Genomic DNA, 24,756 nt, shown 5'->3' on the forward strand with positions numbered 1-24,756 from the left:
AACTGATAGCTTGCAGTTTAAACTGTGCTTCGTAAACTTGTCTCTTCGTAGGTGCCATTCTCTTAGCCAAACCGATGTTTTGCACATACCGGCGCTATATACCTACTGGGGGCGTGCCTTTAGCGTCCTCTGTCATGCGCACCCTTCCCTCTTTAACGTCCACATGCTGTACTCAGTCACGTCCGCCTTTCCTCTATATAAGCAGCGTGTCAGCAAGAAATGCTCCCAGTCAGTCAAGCGGAGCGCTCATCGAAGTCACACAACATTTACAGATTTTGGAACTTGGTGCACACATAAGGCGCGCCGCATTATAAGGCGTCCCGTCCATTTTGGAGAAAATGTAAGACTTTTAAGTGCGCCTTATGGTCGTGAAAATACGGTAATTCATATTCCAAAGAAACCATGGCATAACAAACACTTAAAATCATGAAAATCCATTCAAACTTAGCAATTGCATGATGCATCAACCTTAATCAATAAAAAGTATCGATATTGGCAACACTGGCCCAGTATTTACTTGGTATCGGATTGATACCAAATCTTGCTGTATTGCACACTGCTGAATGGCTCTTCAGTTTAGGGTTCACAGCTCCTAGTATTGCCCAGTAGCATGCACAAGGATGGATCTACGTGGCAATTCTGGATTGGCTGCAGGTGCCACAGCCTGAATAAGTTTTAGTGAATAAGCAATATTCCAATATTGTAACCCTGATTTCCTACTACCTGTGGTCACCGTAGTACACAGAAAGGACTACTAAATGTTAATAGGGCAGACATCCAAATGCCCAACACCTATGGCCAGCCATTTGATCAAACTTAATAGTTACCATTTAAGCTGATACAACCATGTCGTGGAGGGAGGATGGCCTACATGTGTTTAGTGTCTGTAAAAAGCATTGGAGGTTGCCTTCCTGATTGTCCGCTGTTCTTTGGTAGAGTCACAGAGAGGATACGTGAGAAGATGCTAGACATCACTTGGTGAGTGGCGGATCAACTCAGGTAAGGAACAAAGAGTTAAAACTGTACCACAGTTTTAACTCTTTGTTTTTTAACTCGTGTGTGTGCTACCAAGGTAGCACACACACGTCATGTGGCAATTTAAACAAGTGAAAAAGACCTTAAAGGTTTTCTGGTGAGGGTTTTATTTACCCAAGGTTATGGGAGCCATGAGTTGGGGTGCGATCAATTTCTTGTATCATTAAACACCAACAAAGCAACAGTATACAGTGGAAAGATGCAGCAAGCTTTTTCGAGACGGCAGTTCCCAAGTGCCCTCTCTGCTAAACACAAAACTGGCTGACGAAACCTGAAGGGAAAGAGGTTTTAGGAGATTAAGTAAATGTGGGCCTGACTCCTTGTGGACGACGGTCTTCTGGGCAAAAGGGTACAAGGTTGTTCACCAAGCCCTTAAGATACTAAAGAGCCGTGGAGCACCGAGCTCAGATGGTATCGCTGTTGTGATTATAAGGACAGTACTGGGATCCTGAGGCACCAAGCTGGTCCTCATATTCAATATCTTACCTATATCCAGTTGAGCAGCAGGATACACCTCAAAGTCAAGGTAAAAGGGAGAGACCCTTCATTCTGACTCAATGCAGCCAAGTACTGTATGCCGGAGAGGAAAGAAACAGCCCGGACGTGGTGGCCATGTGCTCTTCTCCTTCATGTTCGCTAATGATCTGGTGCTAATTAAGGATTCCTTGGTGGGGATTTGAAGAGTTTATTGAAATGGTAAAGAGCTCACATAGCATTTTATTATAATGAGCAAGTCAACCTTCTTTTCTTTTTGCTTTGTGTTCTTTAATGGAAACTGATGGGGGGGAGAAAACAATGCATACATATTTGCATGAACTATATATGCACCACGTAGATTCTTTGTCAAAAACCTATCTACTCTGTAAAGATCTCCTTAGTTGAGCTGCCAAATATGTACAGGAATATGACCTCTTAAGACTTATATTGGTGATGGTGTCAGTCCTTAACTTCCATACTTTAATGCAAAGATGAGCTATGCACCTGTTAATGCCAATAATAGTCTTAAACTTAAGAGAAACAGAGAGGAGCATCCACATAATGCTCGTAACAACATTATTATTATTTTTTTTTTTTTTTAATGTTGACTGACAAAGAACTAGTGAATACAACAAAGATCAAGAGTAACCAATCAGCCAAATGTCTGTGCAGGTAAAAATGTGCTTTACTGCCAGTGATCCAATTCTACAGAATCTTGGTTTTGCTGCACAACTGAGACATCTGAAACCAGGTAGAGGGAAATGGAGAATCGTCTCCCCATGGTGTTAAGCCTCGGTAGTGCAGTTTGTGTTTTTTTGTCACAGCTCTGTCTCGTGTGCGAATTTCCTCACACACACACACATGCACGGACACACAGTTACCCACAGAAATGATGCATTAGCGACTGCACAGGTGCAGCTGCATCAACAACTGGTGTCTTGGGTGTGCAGGTCTCCTGGCAGTGTCCTCAGATACACTTAGCCTCCATGTCGTACAGTTGAAGAAGGTCAGAGATCACAGCATCGATGCCCGCTTTGGTCGCACCCTCACAAAGCACCTACACACATACACATACACGGACTCAAAGTTTGGACTTCAAACAACCGATATTTTCTTGCCTGGAGGTCTGAAGTGGGAACCATAACAAATCTTAACTTTAAATTATTATTTTTTTATCCTTTGCATTTAAATAGAGCGCCATGTAAAGCAGAGCTTCAACAAAAGAGACCTCATTAGTGAAATTGGTTGACAATGGAAAATTTTAAGTGCACCACCGTCCAATTAATATAACAGAATGAAGACTTTGAAGATTGACTGGAGCTGGAGAGGTAGGTGGAAACATATCTTGAGTCCAACTTCAATGACAGTGGATTTTGTTTGCAATTTTATCAGGTGTACTAAAACTAACTGATCTGGACCTTAACCCTTTCGGCATTCTGCCGTTTCTGTAATCGTACAATAACTAAAGGGTGAAGCTAGACACAATGCAGCCCATTGATTGGTTGACAGATAATAGTCACTTCCATGTGACAAGACATACACAAAACACATTTTCTCAAACAACATGTTAGTCTTCACAAAATCTTTGTTCTTCATTTTTGTCCATTTATCTTTTTGTATCCATGTAAAGGTCATAATACAGGTACAGTACATCTCAAATTAGAATAGTGTCAAAAGCTTAGGTAGGTCAATAAAAAAAATAAAAAAATAAAAATAAAATTAAAAAAAAAACAATCGAACTCATGTTATAGAGATGCACTACACACACTCAGGGCTCCATATTCGTAGACTGTGCAACGTGCACCTGAGCGCAAACGGTGCGCATCTTGATATTTGTGCCAGCGGAAGGCTCACTGCGCGCATTTGCCTGTTCGGCAGACGGGTCTGCACCAAGCTGGGTGGTGTTGGCGCAAGGGGGAGTGTTGTCCTTTGGCTTCCGTCTCGAACATGCGACATTTTGGTGACTGAAGGCTGTATTTCCAGTGATGCATCTTCAATTCCGTGCAAGTGCAAGACTCACTGCGCGCTGATAAACATGTCTCCGCCAAGCTGGGCGGTTTCAGCACAGCGAGGGTGTGCCCTGCTTGGCGGAGTCACATTATGGTGTCAGAAATTCCGTCTAACAATAACGAGAAGACATCGGAGGCTTTTTGGAGTTACGCCAAAAACACCCGTACTGAAATGAAAGAAATACTATATATGGTGCACATATCTCCTTACCGGAGGCATTTTTTCAACTCATCTTTTTCACCTTTGTGCCTTAAATGTAAAACTGAAGTTGGTACCTTAACTCATTGCATGTGGTCATGTCATAAGATAAGGAATTATTGGTCAGCCCTATTGAGTGAAATCGAAAAAATGTTTAGGATCACTTTATAGAGATGGATACAGTTTGTTGGTTTATGGGTCTCCCAAGCAAACGATTACTCACGGTTGCTGAAAAGAAGTTGTATTCTCACTTCTCACATTCTCACTTTCGCTGCAAGGAAGAATATATTGTTGCAATGGATCATTGATAAAATCTTTTCTGTTAGTGGTTGGTATAAAATAATATTGGAGTTGATTCCTTTGGAATATGTTAAAAAACATTTTACATGACAAAGTGGACCAATTTCACAAAATCTGGCAACTATACTTGGACTATATTGGACCTGAGTATTCTTCGACTATTGTACAAAGTGTCTCATGAACCTTAGGCTTGTTACCGAAGGCGTGATAATATGACTGTTCCTTATGGCATCCTACCCAGTCTGTTGGACTGAGATTAGGTTGTTATTTTAAGTAAAAGAAAAAAAAAAAAAAATTAAATAAAAAAGCTTAGCATTCAGCTAACCCTTCACCGTAGCAACTTCACATCACAATGAATTGGGACAAAATTCACAAACATCTCACAGTATCACAAACACTAAGGTTGTGTCTCATTGGTGGGTAAGGAAAGGAATAAAAATTTTATAGCATTTGGTTCCATCCATTAAAAAAAATACAAATCACTGGTGCTGTGTGAAGTTACTTTTCGTGCCAAAATACTGAGTTCTGGTGCGTACCCTTCAAAATAAAAGGAGACTAGCTTAAAACAGGAAGTTAGAACTTGCACATATAAACCATTTTACGTGATAAAACAAGTCCCGAATAACGATTTTAAAAATGCCATTTTTAACTTTTAGCTGAAACATTCATTGATTAAGTCAACTGGGTTAGTTCCACACACATTGCCTTTTCGTTCATAGGTTTTATATTGATACTGGTTATAAAGAAACCCGAGTCAAATGTTCATTTTACTCTATGCTGCGGGCTGCTAAGAAAATGGATGTTCATAATGTGGACACCCTTTATTTAAACCATGCAAACTTTTTTGACCGAGCCCCCAAAAATAATCGAAACCGAGAATCGTTTGGAACCAGAATCAGAATAAGAAACCGGAATCGGGACTGGAATCGCTCAAATTCAAACGATGCCCAACCTTTTAAAATGAGTTAACCAAAGTATTAGAAACAGCTCTCAATACAATACACAGCAATTCTACTCAACTACAACCGAACCTGCAGCCACAACAATGAACATATTGTTCAAGTAATACCTGAAACAGGTCATAATGTTGTGGCTATTCACTGCATATACATACAGTTCAGTATATATTTTGCACACAATACATTTAATAATCAGCACTGCTGGTGAATATGATGTGTGTTATTTAAATGTTTTGTCAAGTTATTAGATAACTATTAATTCTGCACTGCTCCAGATGATGTATGTGGCATACGGTGGCATGAAAAAGTATTGGCCCCTTCTCAAATTCTTATACTTTTGCAGTTTCCCCACTTTTTAAGATTAAAAGAAAAATGTAAATAGACAACTATAAACCAAGTGGACTTAAAATGCTGTTATCAAATGGTGATTTCATAGGGTTAACCCTAACAAAGGAAAAAAAACTATTCAAAGTCAACTGGCCCTGTGTGAAAAAGTAATGGTCCCCTAAACCTAATAATTGGTTGGGGCAGCCTCAGCAGCAACCACTGAAATCAAACATTTTATATAACTGGCAATGAGTGTTTCAAATCTCTGGAGATATTTTGGCCCACTCTTCCTGCAGAATTGTTTGAATTCAGCAAAAATTTAGGGTTTTTGAGCATGAACAGCATATTTTTGGCAAGACTGGACTTGGACTAGGCCAGTCCAAACCTTCATTTTGTTTTTTTTAACCCATTCAGAAGTTGACTAGCTGGTGCGTTTTGGTTCGCTGTCCTGCTGTAGAACCGAAGTGTCCTTTAGCTTGAGGTTACAAACTGATGGCTGAACATTCTCCTTCAGGATTTTCTGGTAAAGAGGAGAACTCATGGTTCGATCAATAACAGCAAGTTGTCCAGGTTCTGAAGGAGCAAAGCAGTCCAAGACCATCACACTTCCACCATCATGTTTGACTGTTGGTATGATGTTCTTTTTTCTGAAATGCTGTGCACACCAGATGTAACAAGACACACACATTCCCAAAAGCTCAACTTCTTCAAAGTCTTGGGAATCATTCAGATGTTTTTTTTTTGTTTGTTTTTTTGGAAAAGTAAGACTAGCCTTTATGTTTTTTTTCTCAGCAGTGGTTTTCGCCGTGAAACTCTGCCATGACTGCCATTTTTGACCAGTCTCTTCTTTATTGTTGTGTGATGAAGACTGACCTTAACTGAGGAAAGGGAGGACTGGAGTTCTTTAGAAGTTGTCCTGAGTACTTTGTGGCCTACTGAATGAGTCATTGCTGATCTTTTGAGGTAATGGGGTAACTGTTCCATGTTTTCTCCATGTGAGGCTATTGGCTCTCCCTATAGTTCGCTGGAATCCTAAAGCTTTAGAAATGGCTTTTGTAACCCTTTCCAGACTCATAGATGTCCATTACTTTATTTCTCAACTGTTATGAAATTTCTTTGGATTGTCATTTTGTTGTAGTTTTTTTAGATCTTTTTTCTGTCTTGATTTTATCAGGACAAATTATGTTTGAGTGATTTCTTGATTGAACAGGTCTGGAGGTAATCAGGCTTGGGTGTGATCAGTGAAAAATTTAACAAGGGTGGTAATTACTTTTTCATACAGGGCCGGGTAACTTTGAAAAGTTTTTTTCCCTTCATAAATGAAATCATTTAAAAACAGCATTTTAAGTTCACTTGGGTTATATTTGTCTGAAAATTACATTTGTTTGACAAACATAAACAAAATGGGAAAAATATGCAAAAATATACAAAATTAAGAAGAGGTCCAATAGTTTTTCACAGCACGGTGACACAGCACATGCTTTTATATTGCATTTTTGTAGAGTATTAATAGTTTCTATAATTGCAACGTGAGAGCGGCAATATTAACAAGGTGGATTAAACCAAATGCACCACCCACCACTGATGTATAAACATACAGCCTCTGAAAGATTAAGCCCCTGAATTGTTACACAGCTCATGTGTTGTCACGCTATTTACATAACAAAAACAGTTCTCACCATTATCACCCTGCCTAAAAGCCAGAACAGAGATTACCATTCCATACTGTTCCACTTGGGAAAAGGGCTATGGCACTGGTGTCAAACTGGTGGCCTAGGGGCCAGATCCGGCCACCCACCTCATTTTATCTGGCCCGCGAAAGCAAATAAAAATTGCTCATTGCGTTCTGGTGTAATAACAGATATTTGGAAGCATTTTTTGTTACCAATCCCCCTTTGAAAGGAAATGTAATAGTTGATAAACATGCTTTTATAGGCTTCTGATTTCAAAACTGGTTATTATTCAACGTGTTGTGCCAGAATAAAATAAGCCGTGGTTCACTGCCAAACTTCGCCAAGCTAAAGTGGACATCGCAGTGGGGACAGCGCTGTACAATGAGACCAGAAACCATCTGACAAAAGAAATCAACATCGCAAAGAGAAATTATGTAGAAAAGATGAGAAACCAGTTGGCTGCAAACGACGCAGTCAGTCTGGCGAGGATTACAATCGCAGATCTTGTACGATCCCGTAAAATAAGCAGGGTTGGTCCTGGTTAGTACTTGGATGAGAGACCGCCTAAGAATACCAGGTGCTGGGGTTGGGCAGTAGGCCAATCACCTCCTGTAGAAAACTACAGATTACAGAAACCGCAATTGCGGCATAAATGTGCCTCATGGCACTGTGAGCTCGAACTAACTGCCTACAAGCGATCATCCCCCCCAGTGGAGAACAACAAAGGACTGCCTGACGAGTTGAATACCTTCTACTGCAGATTTGAAAAGGACATTTTCACGCCCCACACCCACATCAAACAGCATCACACCTCTGACACGTACCATCAGTACCGGGGCCCCACAAGGATGTGTCCTCTTCCTGCTGCTCTTCCCTCTCTTCACGAACAAGTGCAACTCAACACACCCGACTCTCAAACTCCTGAAGTTTGCAGACGACACCACACTCATCGGCCTCATCAAAGACGGTGACGAGTCTGCGAATTGACAGGAGGTGGAGCGACTGGAGGTTTGGTGCGGCCGACACAATCTAGAACTGACCACGGTCGAGATGATCGTGGACTTCAGGAAACATCCTGTGCAAAACACCCGCCCCTAACGCTTTCCAACTACCCTGTGTAAACTGTCTAGATCTTCAAGATCCTGTGAATTAGTTTCTCAGGACCTCAAGTGGGACACCAATATCAACACCATCCTCAAAAAGGCCCAGCAGAGGATGCACTTCCTACGGCTTCTGAGGAAGCACTGGCTGCCACAAGAGCTGTTGAGGCAGTTCTAGAGAGCAGTCATTGAATCGTTTGTGTTCATCCATCACAGTCTGGTTTGGTGCTGCCACAAAGAAGAACAAAAGTCAGGCTGCAACGGACAGTCAAGGCTGTTGAAAAAATTATCGATACCTACCTACCCACTCTTGAGGACTTGCATGCTGCCAGGACTAAAACAAGGGCATGCAAAATTCTCTTGGACACTCCACATCCTGGTCAACACCTATTCCAGTTCCTTCCCTCAGGTAGGCACCATTGAACAACACAAACTAAAACCAGCAGACATTCCAACATTTTATTCCCTCTTGCCATTAACTTCTTCAACGGAACTTACAATTTCATTGCAACATGCTGACAATTTTGCACATCTCTGTTGGGACACTTCTACATTATTCTTACGCTCACTGTTTTGTAATTCACTTGAACTTCTTAATGCAAGTGGGGTTTAGTTTTATTGAAAATCGCTGTTCCTGCTGCGCACGTCTTGGCCTCTGAGGGGCACGCAATGAGATACACAATTGCAGTCACAAAGTAGACGACAGGAAGTCCTCAATTTATGAATGAATTCCGTTCCTACGCTGGCGACGTAACACGAATTTCCGCATAAGTCGGATTTCACCGTTAAAGTCGAAATTTACGGCGAAATACTTCTGTTACGGGTATTGTCCCACGTGATTGTGACAGCAAGCTCAGTGTGTGTGCGCATGTGCGTCGATGTGTGAGTGAGACGGGATTGCGAAGGAGGAAGGAGTGCACGCCGGTGCGAGTGTGTACAGTAGCAAGTGTAGTGAAAGGGACCGGGGAAGAGTAGCGATTAGCGGAGGACCCGTTGACGTTGAATGTGCAAATCGGTGCTTCATGCCTTTATTGTTGCCGCCACCCAGCTCAGCTGTGCAACGAGAGAAGGGAGTTAACCCCTGCGTCTCCCGACCACAGTCAGGTGACCATAGCAAGAAAGGTTAACACCTCGGCTAAAGAAACTAAAATACATTAAAACTAAAAAATAAGATGCTGTACTTACCAGCAAAAAAAAAAAGGAGGGCGAAAAAGGCAAAGATACTCCCGCCGCAGAAACACAGACAAGCACTATGCACTAGCTAAGCAGAAACACTATGGTGCTGGGACAAAATGGCGGACGAGGCACGGGCGTCGCAAAGTCGTAGGTAGAGTGCGTCATATCTCGAGGACTTCCTGTAGTTTGAAAAATATATGCCAGAGTATTGTTATATTGCCTTTTTCTATGTGGTTATACAGCGTTTGTGTATCAATATTCATTATTTTGACAGATATGTGCCACGAATTCAATGCTAATTTTCATTAGCTCGTCGATGGTGTTTTTCATTCATTGTGTGTTAGCGTTGAGCTAGCGATTTTTCTGAACAAAAACGAAGAAATGAACGAAGTCTGATGTATTTGAACATTCATCCATCCATCCATTTTCTGAGCCGCTTCTCCTCACTAGGGTCGCAGGGCGTGCTGGAGCCTATCCCAGCTATCATCGGGCAGGAGGCGGGGTACACCCTGAGCTGGTTGCCAGCCAATTGCAGGGCATATTTGAACATTCAATAGGTAATTTATTTGTTCTGTGAGTGTAGTTTTACAGTGAACTTCAATTGGAGTGTCAATAAACAACTTTAAGCAAGCAACTTCTTGCTAGTATGTTGACATCTTGGCAAACTGTTGTTGTGATCACATGGGATTTGCACGCTGTTTGGGCACTGCTGGATAAAAGTGCTGGAGAGGAGCATGGAATAGACTGCTTGTAAAACCCCAATTCCAATGAAGTTGGGATGTTGTATTAAACAAATAACAGAATACAATGATTTGTAAATCATGTTCAACCTATATTTAATTGAATACACTACAAAGACAAGATATTTAATGTTCAAACTGATAAATTTTTTTTTTTTTTTAGCAAAAAAAAAATAATTAAAAAAATCATTAACTTAGAATTATATGGCTGCAACACATTCCAAAAAAGCTGGGACATGGTCATGTTTACCACTGTGTTACATCACATTTTCTTTTAACAACGTTCAATAAACGTTTGGGAACTGAGGACACTAATTGTTGAAGCTTTGTAGGTGGAATTCTTTCCCAATCTTGCTTGATGTACAGCTTCAGCTGTTCAACAGTCTGGGGTCTCCGTTGTCGTATTTTACGCTTCATAATGCGCCACAGATTTTCAATGAGAGACAGGTCTGGACTGCAGGCAGGCCAGTCTCGTACCCGCACTCTTTTACTACGAAGCCACGCTGCTGTAACACATGCAGAATGTGGTTTGGCATTGTCTTGCTGAAATAAGCAGGGGCATCCATGAAAAAGACGTTGCTTGGATGGCAGCATATGTTTTCTCCAAAACCTGTATGTACCTTTCAGCATTAATGGTTCCTTCACAGATGTGTAAGTTACCTATGCCATTGGCACTAACACAGCCCCATACCATCACAGATGCTGGCTTTTGAACTTTGCATCCATAACAGTCCAGATGGTTCTTTTCCTCTTTGGCCCGGAGGACACGACATCCACAATTTCCAAAAACAATTGAAATGTGGACTCGTCGGACCACAGAACACTTTTCATCAGTCCATCTTAAATGAGCTCGGGCCAAGAGAAGCCGGCGGCATTTCTGGGTGTTGATGTTAAATGGCTTTTGCTTTGCACAGTAGAGTTTCAAGTTGCACTTCCGGATGTTGCGCCAAACTGTATTTACTGACATTGGTTTTCTGAAGTGTTCCTGCGCCCATGTGGAGATATCCTTTACACATTGATGTCAGTTTTTGATGCAGTGGCGCCTGAGGGATCGAAGGTCACGGGTATTCAATGTTGGTTTTCAGCCTTGCCGATTACATGCAGTGATTTCTCCAGATTCTCTGAACCTTTTGATTATATTATGGACCGTAGATGATGAAATCCCTAAATTCCTTGCAATTGTAGGTTGAGGAACATTTTCCTTAAACTGTTCGACTATTTTCTCACATACTTGTTCACAAAGAGGTGAACCTCACCCCATCTTTGCTTGTGAATGACTGAGCAATTCAGGGAACCTCTTTTTATACCAAATCACGGCACCCACCTGTTCCCAATTAACCTGTTCACCTGGGGGATGTTCCAAACAGGTGTTTGATGAGCAGTCCTCAACTTTTTCTTCTTTTTTTCCACCTGTCCCAGCTTTTTTGGAACATGTTGCAGCCATAAAATTGTACATTAATAATTATTTGCTAAAAACAAAGTTTCAGTTTGAACATTAAATATCTTGTCTTTGTAGTGTATTCAATTAAATATAGGTTGAACATGATTTGCAAATCATTGTATTCTTTTCTTATTTATGTTTAACACAACGTGGTAAGAGTGGTAAAATCTGGAGATTTTAAATTCAGTCCCATCAGATGCTCGTGTTTTTGCTAGTTCTTCTTTTCCAGACCGATTTCCAATCTCAAAAATCAGATTGGGACATGCCTCACTTTGTTAACCAGTTTGGCACTGTATGATTTGTGTCATTGTCCATTTGGAAGACCCATTTGCACTCTAGTTTTAACCTCCTGGCTGATGTCTTGAAATGTTGCTTCAGTATTTCCATATATTGTTCTTTCCTCATGATGCCATCTATTTTGTGAAGTGTACCAGTGCCTTCTTTAATAAAACAACTCCACAATATGATGCTGCCACCCCTTTATTGAAAAGTTAGCATTGTGTTCTCTGGCTTGCAAGTTTCCTCCTTTTTCCTCCAAACGTAATGATGCTCATTCAGCCAGTCAATTTGAGTTTCACCAGAACACAGGACATGTATCCAAAAATTAGTGTATTTGTCCCTGTGTGCATTTGCAAATTGCAATCTGGCTTTGTGATGTTATTTTGGAGTAATGGCTTCTTCCTGTCACAGTGGCCTTTCAGCCCATGTCGGTACAGTACTCGTTTCACTGTGGACACAGTTATCAGCTTCAGCCAGAAACTTCACAAGGTCTTTGCACATTTTGGACCAAAGCACTTTCATCACTGGGACACAGATGGTGTCTCCTTTGTGAGTGGTATGATGGCTGGACATTCCAATGGTGTCAAATGGTTTGAACAGATGAATGTGGCACCATCAGGCATCTGGAAATTGCATCCAAGGATGAACCAGACTCGTGCTAGTCCACAATTCGTTTTTACTTTCCCATGATGTTACACAAAGAAGCTGTTCGTTAAAGTTTTAGTTGTGCCTTCAAATACATCCACAGGTGTCTCTAATTAACTCAAATGTTCATCTGGGTCTTCCCAAATTGTTTAAAGACATAGTAATCTTTCAGCATCTAACCTTATGACTTTGAAGAAAGTAATGCAAAATTGTCAAAAAATAATAATAATACTTCGATCTCATTATTCTGGCAATTAGCAAATAGAATTTTGGTGATCCTGACCAAAAACAGGAAAAGTTTTGTCTGATTTCATGTCAGAAAGTGAGGAACAGTCTTTTTATATAAATGTATGTTAACATCTGGTTTCAACTGTATGTCCCCTGCGACTGACTGGCAACCAGTCCATGGTGTAGTCCGCCTTTTCCCAGAAGTCAGCTGGGATAGGCTCCAGCTCACCCGTAACCCTGAACAGGATAAGCGGAATAGAAAATGGATGGATGGATGTTTTCATGACGAGAAGTTGAAATAATTGGTTTTAGATTACCATAATGTAGTCCATCTGACATTTTTCCCCATTGAGAAGTTTCTAAGACTGTGACTATTTCTAATACTCAAATTTTAAACGTTCCCAAAAAAAAAAAAGTATGATTTGTGTTCCGCAAAAACAAACACACAAATATACAGTATTCAGGGTATCCTGGTGCAGTGTAATAAAACCCAAAGTTAGAAATGAGTTTTATTACAAAAATAAATAAATAAATAAAAGACTGAGCAGCATGACCGTGTACAAGATAACAATCTAAGAGCATATACACACCTGCCACCACTGTTTCTCCCCAACAGGCAGTTCCACTCCATAGCTGTTGAGCGCCAAATACAGTGTCGCTATAGCGATGTGTTGGGGCGTGTGCCGGATACACATGGATCCATGGTAGCAGTCCCTAAGCAACGCCCAGGAGGTCTCAGCAACAGGGCATCGAGACCATGCGTGGCGGTTCACCAGTGATTTCACAGACATCAAGTAGTGCAGCAGATACTAGCGAGAGGGTGAGACATAAGACCCACTATATACGTAACAATAGTTTCAGTATAGCTATGAAAACTACAATGAACAAAGTAAACAGGTACCCCCACCCCCCCCCCCCCAAAAAAAAAAAAAAAGATCCAGATTGTAACCGTGCACACAAGGAATCTGGATCAAGCATGACAATATCACACAATGTCAGGCAAGGTGGGTGGATGCTCATAAAGGGAGGACATGACTACAGACAGACACACACACACACACACCTTGTGTGGGTGTTCAAAGGAGACTTGGAAGTTGAGCTGTCGGAGGATGAGAAGTTCACACTGCACCACACTGTCCCTCAGGTCCCAGAATTCCTTGTCACATTCTAAAGGGGGGCTGCCACTGTTGAAGTACCTGGGAGGTGGGAGATAGTATTGTTATAGACAACAACAATAAAATCCACCAGATAAATTGATAAGTGGCAACAATAGCATGTTTATTACTCTTAACCTAAATAATTATTTACCACAGCAAGTAATTTAGACACTAGTGGTGCACGAAGTACCAATGCCAGTACCGTACAAAGGTATTTTGACATAAAAAATAGCTTGGTACCTGTTTTTTATGTACCGGTAGTGGGGGGGAGAAGAGGAGGGGGGGGGGGGGGGGAAATAAAAATAAAAAATAATAATAACAAGTTACACGACAGCACTCAATTCACACCGTGTCTTAAAGGCCAGCACCCAAAAAGCCGACAGTCAGCCAGTGACTGCCTGTCTTCCGACAAGTTGTGTGCGCACGACTGTGTGGGAGCCAGAAGAATAAAATGGCTTCAAACTGCCGACTGACTCTTGCGTTAGACACCGGTACGTAACCTCAGAATCCGCAGCGCATGAGGCTATGTGAGCAAAGTCAGTGTTATATGCAGTGGATTCCCCTGTGCTGTTAGGGCAACTCTGCATTCGATGCACACGAGTCAGTGTTACCACCAGGAGATTGATAGCATGAGATGAGTCAGAGGACTTAGCGCAGGTGCAGGCCACACGGAAGCCCAGGTGGCGCGCTCCAACCCGGATACAGGCTACACTCGTCGTTGGAGACCACTCTGGAAATCGGAGCGTTCAAGAAGAAGAAAATCCACCCGAATGGAAAAGGAAAACCACTTATTATCCAAGTGGCGCAATAAAGGTCCACTTTTTGAGGTGTGGTGACTCCAGACACAATGAAAAACAGCACTGCACTGAGTGAGTGCTCAATGTATTGTTTACAATGGAGAAATAAGATTGCACACTAAAAGCTTGAATACTTGAAATACACTGCATTAAGTATGTATAAATATAGAAATAGAAACAATTAATATAGTCATGAATAAAATATTAGACCCCTTGTTTCTTCAGTTTCTTCTGATGTTGGACGAGAAGACTTGGCTCAATGTCCACTCAAAATCAACCCAAAAGGTGTTCTATCAAGTTGAGGGCCGGACTCTGCAGGCCAGTCAAGTTCATCCATACGAAACAGGAAGGGGTAATGCTGGAAAAACTGTTTGACTATCCAAAATCTCTTGGTATGCTGAAGCATTCAGAGTTCCTTTCAGTGGAGCTCAGGGGTTAATATTTTGGAAATTTCCAACTTTGTGGGAACAGTTTGTGGTTGGCACCTTCCCTTTCCAATATGACTGTGCATCCGTGCACAAATCAAGGTTCATAAAGACATGGATGAACCTGAATGGCATGCACAATCCTGACCTCAACTCTATAGAACACTTCTGGATGAATTAGAGCGGCAGTCTCATCCAACATCAGTGTGTAACCTCACGAATGCGGTTCTTGAAAAACGGTCATGAATTTCCATAAACACACTCCTAAACCTTGTGGAAAACCTTCCCAGAAGAGTTTGGGATTTGGCAGGCGAGCGATACTTTTGGATAGGGCTGCATGATTACGGCCAAAATAATAATCACAATTACTTAAATCAATACTGTAATCACGATTATTAATCATGATTATTCCTCCTTAGGGAATAATACATTTTTATTACACTACTTTTTAACAAACAATATCTAAGTTTCCAGTTCAAAATGAATCTGTAACAAAGAATAAATGATCATAAAAATAATTTAACCCCCAAAAAATTATACTTTACAGAGCTAACTGAATAAGTGTGCTATTACAAAGCGTAATCACTAATGGCCTTAATGGAAGCAAATACCATTAAAGCACAGAAGGCAATAACATTAGGCTGCAAGCACCGACTTTTCATTTGAAAATCCCCGTCGTCAATACAGTGTTCCCTCGCCACTTCACGCTTTGCGGCTTCAGTGCTTCACAGGTTTTTCCAAAATTCCATAGAAATAAATAAAAATACAGCCATATCGGCAGCCATATTGCGGAAAGACACGTTGTTTCATGTTGATGCGCGTGAGAGAAGGTTTCCCTGCATGCCAAACAAAGAGATGAGTTGACTCAGAGGCTTTGTACCTGCCTGTACTGTACGGTACTCATACAAGGCGCATGATTGGTTCCCAGCGCGACATCGACCAATGAGAGCACGAGTGGATTTATCCCGTGAGCCGATTGGCTGCGCATCATCGCAGCCTCACCCAGCATCTTCCCTTGTTGTGTCTCGCCAGTCTCGTCCACGCTGTTGTGTTCGCAATAACTTTTTTTGTTTAAGCGATCATTTTTTTGATTAGTTAAGCAAGCCCTTACAATGCCGCCGAAGCCCTGTGCCCCTGCGAAAGCTTCCCCCGGGGCGCCCAAGAGGAAGAAGAAGAAAATGACCATCAGCGAAAAAGTGAAACTTTTAGATTTGATCATAGAGGGCAGAAGTTATGCATCTGTGGCTCGCCATTATGGCGTGAATGAATCTACAGTGCGGTACATCAAGAAAGAGGAAGCAAACATCCGCAAAACCGCTTCAATAAGGAAGTGAAACGTGTGGTAACTCCGCATAATAAGAGACGGGGTTATGTCCTTGTACAGGGGATTTTGAAGCAAAATAAAAAACAAAGACAACAATTACCCATCACCATGTTTTTCTCCAAGGTAAAACCCCAGCTACACCATCAGCGCCTCCAACAGAAGAGTCTCCGAGTGAACCGAAAGCCTCGCCGAGTCAAGTGAGAGCCTCTCCTCTGCCACCAACACAAGCCTGTTCGCCTCTCTCAGATGGCAATGTTGATGAATGTTAATTACTGTATAAGGTTTTATAATTAAAGATTTCAGTAAATACGTGTACTGTTCTTATATCTTTGTCTCAAATATGTAAAGTATAAATACTGTTTACATATTTTAAACATTATGGTACCCACATACACGAAAATTCCTGGGGGGGGGGGACAAATCCTACTTCGCGGTTTTTCACCTTTCGCGTGGGGGTTCAGGTCCCCATTAACCGCGAAAAACGAGGGAACACTGTATAGTGAATTGTCAAGGACGGTATGTCTCCATTGTTCTGCTTGAGCATTGGTCAGTCGTGCACGGTCACAAACTGCAAAGAACTCCACAGTTATGATATCCCTCTATGTTCACTTTTTTCATTGCGGTCAGGCTAGCCGAAAGAAAAGTTAATGTCAAGGCGGCCGCTACGGCCAGAGGTGGGACCAAGTCATTGCTTTGCAAGTTACAAGTAAGTCTCAATGTCTTTTCCCTCAAGTTCCGAGTCAAGTCCCAAGTCGAGACATGCAAGTCCCAAGTTCTACACTTTGAGTTGAGTCCTTTAGTCATTTTATTTTAACAACAAAATAAAAATATATTTCAATATATATGTATCTATTTAACAGACATGGAAACACTAAAGGCATGAAAAAGGTGACCCAAACACAAAAAAAAAAAAAAGATTTGTAGGTTGGGTCTGGGGGATCCCCCGGACACCCGCAGAGAATGTTTTAGATTGTAACATAAATTAAGCAATCTGGAAGAGTGACTCGTACAATAAGGCAAAATCAACACATTTTCTTCACGCAGAAAGACTTATTTACACCACTCAAGTACATGTTGAAGTACAAATTTAAGATTACAACTAAATTTGCCTCATTTCTTTGCTTTTTTGTTTTGGCCTCCAACTTGAGCCAGGCCCATCTCCATCTGCATCTGATGCCTGCTTCAAGCTGTGCCACATGAATGGCATCCTCCTCTTTAAGCACTCTCATTCTGGAAAAGAATTGACTACAATCATTGTCTGTTTCACTTCATTTTTCACTATTACCAACTTCAAAGGGTAATCCCAAATGCATCTTTCATGAAAATATTAAGTACTATATTTTTCTGTTTTTATAGGCCATTTCTGAATTTGAAGTTAGTTCATTCTGTGTTGTGGCATAATCCTTAACATCGCTCTGTCGCTTAACACATTTAACATTAACATCCGTAAACTAATTAGATAATTGTAGGCGCATCTCCTAATACAAGATGTACTAGCGGATCAGCTCTTGTCGCCGATGTTACGGGTTCTTCGCAGTTACGCTGGCACCGCAACCAGGGCCACTACCCGCACCACAATGCGAAAATACAAAAGACCAGTGCAACAAATACGACGCAGGCTGATCTGAGGAGCAAAAATGTTGCTTAAACATAAGAGTAGCAATAGAGGATGTCCGCTCCAGAGGTGGGTAGAGTAGCCAAATATTGTACTCAAGTAAGAGTACTGTTACTTGACAATAATGTGACTCAAGTAAAAGTAATCCTACAAAAAATTACTTAAGAGTAAAAAGTACACAGTGAAATAATTACTCAAGTACTGAGTAAATAGCACAAACATTCATTCATTATTTTCATCCGCTTATCCGAGTTCGGGTCGGGATCTTGTTCTTTCGGTCACGACCCACAGCTCGTGACCATAGATGAGGGTAGGAACGTAGATGGACCGGTAAATCGAGAGCTTCGCCTTTCGGCTTAGTTCCTTCTTCACCACAACGGACTGATACAAAGTCCGCATCAATCTAGACGCTGAACCGATCCGCCTGTTGATCTCCCGTTCCATTCTTCCCTCACTCGTGAAGAAGACCCAAAGATATGTGAACTACTCCACTTGGGGCAGCATCTCATCCCGACCTGGAGAGGGCACGCCACCCTTTTCCGACTGAGGACAATGGTCCGGAGGTGGTAGTTTAAACTCTTTCTGATAAGGGATTCTGCCAGACGTTCCCAGCAGACCCTCACTATACGTTTGGGCCTCCGAGGTCGGACTGGCATCTTCCCCCACCATCGGAGCCAACTCACCACCAGGTGGTGATCAGTTGACAGCTCCGCACCTCTCTTCACCCTTGTGTCCAAGACATACGGCCGCAAGTCTGATGACTCGACCACAAAGTCAATGATCGAACTGCTACCTAGGGTGTCCTGGTGCCAAGTGCACGTGTGGACACCCTTATGCTTGAACATGGTGTTCATTATGGACAATCCGTGGTGAGCACAGAAGTCCAATAACAGAACACCACTCAGGTTCTGATCGGGAGGGCCGTTCCTCTCGATCACGCCCCTCCAGGTCTCACCGTCATTGCCCATGTGAACATTGAAGTCTCCCAGCAGAATTATGGAGTCCCCAGCGGGAGCGCTCTTCAGCACCCTCTCCAAGGACTCCAAAAAGGGTGTGTATCCTGAACTGCTGTTTGGTGCATAGGCACAAACTACAGTCAGAAGGCGGAGGGAGGCTACCCTCTCGTCCACCAGAGTGAACCCCAATGTACAGGTGCCGAGCCGGGGGGCAATAAATATACCCACACCTGCTCGGCGTCTCTCACCGTGGGCGACTCCAGATTGGAAGAGAGTCCAACCCCTCTCAAGAGGGCTGATACCAGAGCCCAAGCTGTGTGTAGAGGCGAGTCAGACTATATCTAGTCGAAACTTCTCGACCCCGCACACCACCTCGGGCTCCTTCCCTGCCAGCGAGGTGACGTTCCACATCCCTAGAGCCAGCTTCTGTAGCCGGGGATCGGATCGCCAAGGTCACCGCCCAGCTCACAATGCACCCAACCCCAATGGCCCTTCCCACATGTGGTGAGCCCATGGGAAGGGGCACCCTACGACGAAAGCTTCCCTGGTCTCTTTCGGATTGACGCCGTTCCGAGCTATTTGCGGGAGAGCCCAGCGCAGAACCTTCACCCAACCTTGTTTGGCTCTGTACAGTAGGTACGGAAGGTATTCAGACCCCCTTAAATTTTTCACTCTTTGTTATATTGCAACCATTAGCTAAAATCATTTAAGTTATTTTCCCCCCTCATTAATGTACACACAGCACCCCATATTGACAGAACAAAACAGAATTGTTGAAATGCTTGCAGATTTATTAAAAAAGAAAAACTGAAATATCAAATAAACATAAGTATTCAGACCCTTTGCTGTTACACTCATATTTAACTCGGGTGCTGTCCATTTCTTCTGATCATCCTTGAGATGGTTCTACACCTTCATTGCAGTCCAGCTGTGTTTGATTATACTGATTGGACTTGATTAGGTAAGACACACACCTGTCTATATAAGACCTTGCAGCTCACAGTGCATGCCAGAGCAAATGAGAATCGTGAGGTCAAAGGAAATGCGTGAAGAGCTCAGAAACAGAATTTTGGCAAGGCACAGATCAGGCAAAGATTATTTTTAAAAATATGCTGCACTTAAGGTTCCTAAGAGCACAGTGGCCTCCATAATCCTTAAATTGCCTTTATGTCTCCAAAGTGTTCTGTAAATTGACTGTCTGTTGTACTAGAGCGGCTCCAACTACCGGAGACAAATTCCTTGTGTGTTTTGGACATACTTGGCAAATAAAGATGATTCTGATTCTGAAATGGAAGAAGCTTGGGACGACCAGAACCCTTCCTAGAGTGGGCCGTCCGATCAAACTGAGCAATCAGGGGAGAAGAGACTTGGTGAGAGAGGTAAAGAGTAACCCAAAGATCACTGTGGCTGAGCTCCAGCGATGCAGTCGGGAGATGGGAGAAAGTTCTAGAAAGTCAACGATCACTGCAGCCCTCCACCAGTCGGGGCTTTATGGCAGAGTGGCCCAACGGAAGCCTCTCTTTAGTGCAAGACACATGAAAGCCTGCATGGAGTTTGCTTTATAAAAAAATAAAAATAAATAAATAAAAAGAAAACACCTGAGGGACTCAAAGATGGTGAGAAATAAGATTCTCTGGTCTGATGAAACCAAGATAGAGCTTTTTGGCCTTAATTCAATGTGGTATGTGTGGAGAAAACCAGGCACTGCTCATCACCTATCCAATACAGTCCCAACAGTGATGCTGTGGGTGTGTTTTTCAGCTGCAGGGACAGGGCGACTGATTTCAATCGAAGGAAAGATGAAAGCGGACAAGTACAGGGACATCCTGGACGGAAACCTTGTCCAGAGTGCTCAGGACCTCAGACTGGGCCGAAGGTTCACCTTCTAACAAAGCAATGACCCTAAGCATACAGCTAAAATACCGAAGGAGTGGCTTCAGAACAACTCCGTGACTGTTTTTGATTGGCCCAGCCAGACCACTGACATAAACCCAATTGAGCATCTCTGGAGACCTGAAAATGCCTGCCGACCAACATTCACCATCCAACCTTACTTATGGCTGTGTGATATTTCAGTTTTTCTTTTAATAAATTAGCAAAAATGTCAAACAAATTTCAAAAAGAGTGAAAATTTGAATTGTTAAACTTTTCATCTGGCGTAATCATTGAAGACTCACCTTGACCAGAATATAACAACAGGGTAATTGAGGTTTGAACGGTCGGCGCCCTAAACTCGAGCCACGACTTTTTGTTGTTCTATTTTTTTACCTCTAACACTCGAGAGGCTGAAGTTACCCGCAAAATGCCTTGCAGCGTCACCGGTGTAGTTTTGATCGATTTTATTCTAGCGGACATTTTATCAAACGTATTTTCTATTGACCACGTGCCTATCACAATAAATATTGATATTAGGCTTTACACGATCAGGATTTTGGAGACCGATCACCGATCAGGAAGTCTAAGAAACTGATTACCGATCACCGATCGGATCACAAGATGGAACAATGTGTATATTTAAATGACTTGTTCATTTACTGTATATCATTGTGTACTGTATACAGTCTCTTCCAAAGTATTCTCTAGTCCAGTGACTCCCAACCAGTGTGCCATGGCACATTAGTGTGCCATGAGCGATCTTCGGGTGTGCCGTGGGAAATTATCAATCAGATCGGTATAAAGTCTAATTGATACTGAATTATCGCCCAGCCCACAAAGCGCAGACACAGAAATTAGTGCATTAATATAAATTCGAAAGCAATCAAATTAGACAATGGCATTCAAAATGCAGTAAAAATGTGTAAAAATAAAGTAGAACGGTTATATTGCTCAGTACACAACAAAATGTTTTACTGACAATCAAAACAGATAATTTGAGAGAGAAAATAGTTGTTTTCTTTCCCAACACTAATGTACCAAAAGTTACCCAACGGTTGCCCAAAAACAAATGTACGCGTGTAGTTGTGAATCATTTTACATGAACAAAAATGAACAAAACAACAAAAAAGACAAAAATTGAACAACAACAACTTGAACAATTGAACAACAAAAATGAACAAAAATTTCACCTGTGGCTTACGTTGATGATGTCACGGGTCCTTATGTGCTGCTCCTCCACTTTGCCTGCCAGGTACATACAGCTCATGGCCACCAGGTACGGTTCATACACATTTAAGCTGACGCTTTTAAAGACGTTGTGGTACAGCACACACGCTGTAGCCACAGGCACAGACCGCATGCCCAGCTTCACTCCTGAGCAAAAGATGAATATTTAACATATTTATTTATTTAAACAGATATGTTAAAACATTTTCCCTCATTTATGGTTTTCTTTAGAACACAGCATGCCTTCATCATGAACCAAAAAACTTTCACCAAGAAAACATAAAACCACAACAACAACAAAAAATACTTTTATGCTCAAGGCCCACATTTGACATTTAAATTGGACAGATGGGGCAGGTTGTTTGTAGATCAGGTAAAAAAATATATATTTGAAGTTCAAATGTGTCTGTACAGTGGGTACTGAAAGTATTCAGACCCCCTTACATGTTTCACTCTTTTTTACATTGCAGCCACTTGTAAAATCATTTAAATTCATGTTTTTTCCACATTTAATATACACACAGCACCCCATGTTGACAGAAAAAAAACAGAATTGTTGAAATGTTTGCAGATTTATTAAAACGAACAACAAACATCACGCAGCCGTAAGTATTCAGACCCTTTGATCAGTATTTAGTAGAAGCACCCTTTTGAGCTAATACAGCTACGAGTCTTTTTGGGAATGAGGCAACATGTTTTTCAGACCTGGATTTGGGGATCATCTGCCATTCCTCCTTCCAGATTCTCTCCAGTTCTGTCAGGTTATAGATGGTGAACGTTGGTGGGCAGCCATTTTCAGGTCTTTCCAGACATTGGGTTAAAGTCAGGGCTATGGCTGGGCCATTCAAAAACAGTCACGGAGTTGTTCTAAAGCCACTTCTTTATTTTAGCTGTGTGTTTAAGGTGATTGTCTTTTTTGAAGGTGAACCTTCAACCCAGTCTGAAGTTCTAAGTTCGTCCAGGATATCCCTGTACTTGGCTGCATTCATCTTTTCTTCAACCAGTCTCACTGTTGGGACTGGTGACGAGCAGTGCCTGCTTTGCTCAACACACACCACTTAGAATTAAGGCCAACAATTTCTATCTTGGTCTCATCAGATCAGAGAATCTTATTTCTCACCATCTTGGAGTCCTTCAAGTGTTTTTTAGCAAACTCCATGCCGGATTTCATGTCTTGCACTGAGGAGAGGCTTCCATCGGGCCACTGTGCCATAAAGCCCAGACTGGTGGAGGGCTGCAGTGATCGTTGACTTTCTAGAACTTTCTCTGGAGCTCAGCCACAGTGATCTTTGGGTTCTTCTTTTCTCTTCTCCCCCAATTGCTCAGTTTGACCGGACGGCCAGCTCTAGGAAGGGTTCTGAACGTCCCAAACATCTTCCATTTCAGGATTATGGAGGCCAATGTGCTCTTAGGAACCTTAAGTGCAGCAGATTTTTTTTTGTCACCTTGGCCAGATCTGTGCCTTGCCACAATTCTGTTTCTGAGCTCTTCAGGCAGTTCATTTGACCTCATGATTCTCATTTGCTCCGACATGCACTGTGAGATGTAAGGTCTTGTGTAGACAGGTGTGTGGCTTTCCTAATCAAGTCCAATCCGTATTATCAAACACAGCTGGGCTCCAATGAGGGTGTAGAACCATCTCAAGGATGATCAGAAGAAATGGACAGCACCAGAGTTAAATATGAGTGTCACAGCAAAGGGTCTGAATACTTATGTTTATTTGATATTTCAGTTTTTCTTTTTTAATAAATCTGCAAACATTTCAATAATTCAGTTTTTTTCTGTCAATATGTTCTGTCAATTGACTGTCTGTTGTCGTACTAGAGCGGCTCCAACTACCGGAGACAAATTCCTTGTGTGCTTTTTGGACATACTTGGCAAATAAAGATGATTCTGATTCTGATCAATTAACCAATTACATAAAGAGATAAATTAATTACAAAAAATAAGTAAATAATACATTTCAACTAACCAATTTAGGAGAAAACTGCTCAATTAATTAAACAAATATAAAATAGGACCCTTGATCATGTAAATGCTCTTTGGGCCGGATTAAAGAAGCGAGCACTACATCTCTGCAAACTACAACTTAAAGCCCAGTCATAAAACTATTGATAATTATTCATGTAAGGGGCGCATAATTTCCTTTGCATTTAAACACGAGATTAGCTATTGTTACCTGTTTCCATTATGAAGCGACACACGCGAAAGTGTGTTTTCATGTCCCGAGCATAGTCCGCCTCTCCACCCCCGACAGAAGAGCTCCCGGCAGCCAAAGCCAGAGGCTGATCCTCGGCGGCAGGCAAGAGAGAGGACGGACCCGGTTCCATGACTTCTGCAACATTAGCACTGAACTAACTAACTACTAGATAGCGCAAAACATTTTACGAGGTTTAGGAGACGAAGTTACATACAAACAGCGATTTATGTCACGCTAGTAACTACTGCTGCCAAAATAGTGAACGGAACACATTAGGTGACGGACGTGCACCATGCTATTACGAACGACCAAAAGCAGCTACGGGAAGTCGATAATACAATTTCCGGTCGTATGCCGAATGCGGTGTAGGAAAGGGGGTGCAACTCAAGTTCCTTAAATATAACGTTCCTCGCTCATCGCTCCTCAAAACATGAAATACGACCCGGAAGTTGTTTTCTCGCAGCCATATGAAGGTCAAAGCGCGTCTCAAATCTTAAACACCCATCGAGGAGCCTCCAGGATCGACCTTAAATCGAAATCCGTCAGCTCCTTGATGGTGATGTTTACAATGGGCGTGCACCAGCGGGATCGT

The 24,756-nt window shown here is 42.0% G+C and overlaps 1 protein-coding gene across 1 annotated transcript; it reads right to left on the minus strand.

The window, feature by feature from the left end:
• Positions 1 to 1,711: 1,711 nt before the first annotated feature.
• On the minus strand, positions 1,712 to 24,473 carry ccnq (cyclin Q). Its single transcript, XM_061701659.1, has 5 exons — positions 24,144 to 24,473; positions 21,928 to 22,111; positions 13,652 to 13,784; positions 13,179 to 13,397; positions 1,712 to 2,569 (listed from the first exon to the last, which is right to left on the minus strand). The coding sequence occupies exons 1-5, from the start codon at positions 24,292 to 24,294 to the stop codon at positions 2,480 to 2,482; spliced, it is 777 nt and encodes a 258-aa protein (XP_061557643.1). The 5' UTR covers positions 24,295 to 24,473; the 3' UTR covers positions 1,712 to 2,479.
• Positions 24,474 to 24,756: the final 283 nt, after the last annotated feature.

Source organism: Phycodurus eques, chromosome 1 (genome assembly GCF_024500275.1).
Source record: "Phycodurus eques isolate BA_2022a chromosome 1, UOR_Pequ_1.1, whole genome shotgun sequence".
NCBI lineage: Eukaryota > Metazoa > Chordata > Actinopteri > Syngnathiformes > Syngnathidae > Phycodurus > Phycodurus eques.